This window comes from Bubalus bubalis, chromosome 3 (assembly GCF_019923935.1).
Source record: "Bubalus bubalis isolate 160015118507 breed Murrah chromosome 3, NDDB_SH_1, whole genome shotgun sequence".
Taxonomy (NCBI): Eukaryota; Metazoa; Chordata; class Mammalia; order Artiodactyla; family Bovidae; genus Bubalus; species Bubalus bubalis.
Genome location: NC_059159.1, coordinates 74,099,601 through 74,105,600, shown reverse-complemented (window position 1 = coordinate 74,105,600; position 6,000 = coordinate 74,099,601). Strand labels below are relative to the sequence as shown.

The window sequence follows — 6,000 nt, the reverse complement described above, 5'->3', positions numbered from 1 at the left end:
TACCAATATCGAGCAGTTTTTATCACCTCTGAAACAGAAGAACACAAACACAGCCCTCTTTTGTATAAAAGAACTATTTAAGTAAAAGAAGTCAGGCAAGGGTTTTGTTTTTAATAAGCTGTAACTGCACTTTGCTGAAGACAGAAAACAAAAAAGATACTCTTCATAATCAGATTAAAAAACTAATCATTAAAACTGTTTGAGGTTAAATGCAGTTCACATTAAAACTGTGAAATTCAGTATTTATAACACAAGGATAGCCTTAACTATTTACAAGATTTTAGCTCCACTAAAATGATTTAAAAAAATACTGCATAAAAAAAATTTATGGATTGTTTTAAAGTGTTACTGTTTTATTTTTTTATTTTGTTGAATACACATTTGCTTTACTGGCAGTCCAGATAAACAAGTATATAAAGGAAATATTTAAATTTTTCTTTTGGCAGATGTCAAGATAAGCTGTGCAGATTAAAATGCCTCAATTTAACCTGAAGAAATGGTTTTGAATCATACAAATTTTTAAGAAGAAAAATAAAGACTGTCCAAAGGGATTCTTCTAGCTTATAACACATTTCCAGAATAACTCTCAAAAAGAAATTCAAAAATACTCATTGGCTACTTTAAAAATATGTCAATACCATATGGCTTTACGAAATAACTTCTAAAATTTTTATTTTTTATTTAAAAAGGATCCCAAGTTTTAAATAAACTGCTAGCAATATCATTTTCTTCACTTAAAAGTGCATATCTCTGAGGGTGGAACATACATACTTTTTGAACAAATAATGATGTTTACAAATTTTTTTTTTAACACCAAAAAAAAAAAAAAATCACAAAATATTTTTAAGGGGGAAAAGAGTTTTCACCAAGTGTCATCTCTAAACAGATTGCAATAGATGACACTAATCTTTTTTCTTCTTTTTATACCATCAGAATTCTCAAAGAGATGCTTTGGCAGTTTTAAGACACATTATGGTCTCTACCAAGAGACACTGACATTAATGATGATGTCCTTGATGGCTCAGTCTGAAAAGAGACAGTACTGGGTTGGTTCTCCAAATCAGAGGCCAAGGTGCTCTCTTCTCTTACATCAAGAGTTTGTTCAATTGAAGCTGCCTGGGGTGATATATTATCCACAGTTTTATTGGCATTATTCAAGTTGTTATTAAGTATGGTAATATCACACTCCTTGCTCAGGACACCAAATTCATCTTCTATTGTAACTACATCTTTAGATTCAAACGGAGCCAAAACTTCACTTTGGAGAGGGCCTTGAGGACCACTAGGGTCACATTCTATATCCTCCTTTACTTCACAGTCTTTATCACTGTCACTGTCAATGGTAATCACAACTGGGGAATGTGAAGCATTATCACCATGGTGTCTCTTATGCTTCCTCTTATGTTTCTTCTTTTTCTTTTTATGGTGTCTGGTTGTTTCGGTAGCTTTCCCTTCATAAACTATCTCTACACTCAGGCTGCGGGCCCTCCTTTTTCTCCTCTTGTGCTTTGTCTCTCTGTCTGATGACCGGCTATCTGAAAAGCTATCACTCTCATTTTTGTAGCCTCCATCCAATTTTGATGAAGATTTTGAATAATGACCTTCCTTTACTTTAGAAGCAAATTCATGAGATGGTTGAGCAACATCATTAGTACCCTCCAAATGCCGTGTTTTGTATTTTCGTTTCCCACCAGGCTTTTCATTTCTCACCCGGTCAGGCCCTGTAGATGCAGTCTTTGATCTACTACTAGATAGGCTCCTTGATCTATGCCTTTCATAGTAGTAGTACTTCCTTTCACTGTGATTATTTTTCTTCCGAGCATTTGTTCTTTCAGAAAAGGACTGAATTCTAAGTTCTGGACTTGACGATTGTCTGGAATAGTGAGCTCTGGACAGAGTCCTCCTCCTGTAAGATGACTCGTAGCCATCCCTGTCCTTATTTCTACTATAGTAAGTATACTCCCACTTATATCTGCTGCCATAATTATTTCTCAAGTAGTAACGATCTCGATTTCTGCTCCGTGATCTTCTTTTACCACGATCACTGCTACGAGATCTTGATCTGCTAGAGCTTTCACTACTTAGAGACAGAGTTTGGCTTCTTCTTGACCAACTGCTATCGCTGGTTCTTGATCTCTTTTTATCTCTTCTACCTCTAGGTCTACTACTCTCCCTGCTTCTGGATCGCTTGCCTTTCATTCTTTTCTTCCCATGATGCTTTCTACGATTCTTCTGATCATGCCCACTCCTACTCTGGGAATGTGAATCCGAACTTCTTGATCTTCCCCTCTTTCTGTGTCTGCGGGTATATGGCGAATATACTCTGTCTCCTCTGAGGGATGAGCTCAGGTCTCTGAGAGAGGACAATGATATAGATCGTTTCTCTTCCTTCTTTGAGTTGATTTTTGTACCAGAATCACAACGACCTTTATTTATTTGTTCATCTTTTCCAATGACAGAGCGGGGAGACGAACATCTACTAACATCACTGTCACCAGAACTGTAAGACTGCTCTTGTTCTTGTGTCTTCATGGTCTCCATTTTCTCATAAGAACCTAACTCTACCTCAGAATCAGAGGACAGTTCAACAAGTTCTGGGGTCCTCTCAGCTAGTGGTTTAACAAATCCAACAATGACACAGTTATCTGAAGAAGAATCACTGTCATTATTTAGGTCCTCATTGGTCTGTACTCCTTGTATCTGAGATGTAGCTCTTGCTGTTACAAGTTCTTCATCTGAACTGTCAGAAGTATTTAAAAGGGAAGACATGGCAGCATGCACCTGCTCTGAGCTTGAGTAAGAAGGTCCTGGAGTCTCATCATCCCATGGTGCTTGACTAACAGTGGCTACATTAACATCCAGCTCTTGGGTCTCAGCTTCATCGGGAGATATTGTTATGACTGAAGAATCAGAATGGCTACCTTCTTCATATGAAGGTGCAGGGCAATCATAATTAGCATGCTGATCAAAGGCTGCCATGTTAAATGGAGAGCGAGCAAAACTGATAAATTCATGTATAAAATGCTCAGTCCGATTAAGCAAAAATGGCCTCAAATCAGACACAAATGCCTGACTCTCCAAGTCATAGCGAGTAACATTACTCATGATGATGTGCTGGACGATATTTACTAAAGATCCGTGAGCTCCAAAGAGAACTGTCAGTTCACGTTTTAACCAGGGGACTAATCTGTGAAGGCAAGCTGGATTTCTACGGAAAAATTCAGCTGAAATGTCCCGGTAGCGACCACCATCTTCAATATTTCTAACTCGAGCACCAGCACGATAGAGAGTTCGCCTAAAATTAATGATATCCTGTTCTTGAATTTTCCGCAAAGATCTCTCATCTGTAGTAGTTGGCCTTCTTATTGAAATCTGTCTCATAAATGGAGGAATTTCACCATCTCTAGGTCTTGCTGAAATGCTTAACCCTTCAAATAATACTCCACTGTCTGGTGGAGTTGTTGTTCTTCTATTCACGGTACTACTAGGTGAATGAACAGAAGCACTTCGTTCCCTTGTCATAGTTGTGCGATAGCGGAATCGTCGGACCTCAGGAGTAGCAAAAGAGCCATTGTACGAAGGTCTTAGGACATATTCCTTGAAGTCATCTTCTGCCCTCACAGAATGAAAAATAGAATCAAAGGGCTGCTTACACAGTGGGCATTCAGCTTTGTTTTTTGACCACTCCTGTACACAGCGAAAACAGAACTTATGTAAACAGCGATCTAAGTAAGACACATTATCAAATCTATCCAAGCATATAGGACACTTAGAATCGGGAGATGCATCAGCTGGTACTGTCTGTTGCAATTTGCTAGTGCCAGCTTTAGGTGAAAAGTTGTCCATTTTAAATTCCTTAGCGGCTGATGCCATTATCTGTAAAAGGGAAAAAAATACATCAGTAACCTGATAAAAGTGAAATGACTAAATCTGAAAAAAATGCAAATGACTGAAACATACTTCAGTGAAAAGTAGTACATGTCTGTAACATAAAGGGACAGCGTAGCATAGTAATACAGTACTTAAAGCACAAGCTCTAAAGTCAGACTTCCTGGTTCATATCCTGGTTCCACACTACCAGTGTGATTATAGACTAGTTACTATCCTTATGCTTCAATTTCATCTGATGAGCACTAATATTAGAACCTACCTCACAGGATTTGTGAAGCTGTTTAAGAAAAGGAAAAGGTCTTAGAAAAAGTGCCTGGTACATAGTAAGCTCTCTAATATTCTATACTATGCTATTATTCCTTTTTAAAAGATAATTTGAGGAAAATTTGATATATACAAAAAAGTGCAAAAGAAAATATACCAAGCAGCCAAATATCCACCACTCAGATTTAGCAACTAACATTTTCTCATTGTTATTCGAGATTTTTTAAACCGTCCCTTTATGTGCCCCTTCCCCAAGCCCATCCTTCTCCAGAAAACAAAAACCCAAAATATCTCAATTCTCAGTTATTTCTATGTATGGTTTTATATCTTTCATACATACACCCCAAACAATATGGACTACTTGTTTTGTTTGTGGTATTATGTATGTACCTTTAAAAATAGCTTTAGTGAGAAAATTTGTATAACATAAAGTTCCCCTATTTCAAACAGTTCTGTGGATGATTCTTTCAAACACAAAAAAAGATCTGTTAGTGAAGATTATTAAATGTAATAACTGTAAAAGCATTCAAGGCCAGTCCCTGGCTTACAGCAACTGCTAAGTAAATGTTAACTAATTACTCTTACTATTGTTACTATTCAGTTCATCACTGACTCCTTTCAATATCCCTAAGAAGCTTTTCTTCGCCTTCCTGTTTAATCTAGTCACTCACAGAGTATCTTGAAATCATGCTTTCAGCCTCCTCCCCTTATCTATTCTCACTAGGATCACTAGAATCTTAAAAATTCATTTTGTTTTCTAGAAATTATCAGTTTACATTGGCCCATAACTTACTAAATGAATTTTCAAGAGCTGAAATCTAGTTGCATTACATCTGGGCCTTGTTCCCTGTTTAGTTGCTTTCTATCCTAATCATTTTATAAATATTAAATGTTAAGTTTCTTCTTCTATGTTTTCCTGGGCCTATTATCCATCTTTCTCCACCTCCTCTATCACAGGAAGTCTCATGACCAGTCAACTGCTATCTAGTCAAATAATAAAACTAATTTTCTAAACAAGAGACTCACTGGCCATATCTAGCTCCAACAAAAAAACAAACAAAACCCACAACAAAAATCTGTGATTGCAGAATGTAAGTATTTCACCACAGACTTCAAATTAACTTGCTCATCTAGTGCATCTTAGCTTTCTCAGAGCTGTATCTTAATAGGAAATCAATTAATGCTGAACAAGTTTCTTCAAGGGGGTCCAAATACCTCCAGTCCTCTGTCTTCTACAGTGGGATGCAAAAATTACCACTGTTCTTAACTACAAGAGAATTATAAACATATTAATACCAGCTGCATTTTTGCAAACGTATTTAAACTCTGAAAACAATATGACATAAATTTCTCAGCATTTCCCCCTACTTCTCATATTTTTAAATTCTCCGACTCGGGGAAAATCTTTTAAAAATAAAAACTGTTAAGAGACTCTGTGGGCATTAGGGAAAACAGTGGAGAGGGCATCAGATCTGGACTAATGACCAGGTTTCACCAAAAACTGTCAACTGGAGAAATCCACATTAACTCTGGACTTTAGTTTGCCTCTCTATTTAAGAAATCACTAGACTTTTAAAACAACTGGAGAATTTCTAGGTAATACAGAGTTTACCTTAATTTGTTTTTCTGGAATACAGAATTCTGGTGTTTACTAAACATTTCCAGGTCACACAAAGATTTATAACCCAGAATGAATTTATTAAAGAGAATTATTTGATAATTTCAAGTTAAAATAAAATAAAATTTCACTAATTATAAATTTTTTAAGATGGAATTTTAGTCCTCCTTTCAGCACAAGTGTATAAAGAATGATGAGTAACATTAATGTATAGTAGGTAAAAAGAA

The 6,000-nt window shown here is 36.4% G+C and overlaps 1 protein-coding gene across 2 annotated transcripts in view; it reads right to left on the bottom strand.

Annotated features, from left to right (window-relative positions):
• Positions 1–332: 332 nt before the first annotated feature.
• TOPORS (TOP1 binding arginine/serine rich protein, E3 ubiquitin ligase) overlaps positions 333–6,000 on the bottom strand; it is a 10,820-nt gene continuing 5,152 nt past the window's right edge. For both annotated transcript variants that reach the window (XM_006060269.3, XM_006060268.3), the window contains exon 3: positions 333–3,876. In XM_006060269.3, the coding sequence (XP_006060331.1) occupies positions 961–3,876 (2,916 nt within the window). In that variant the 3' untranslated portion in view covers positions 333–960. The remainder of the gene's footprint in view (positions 3,877–6,000) is intronic.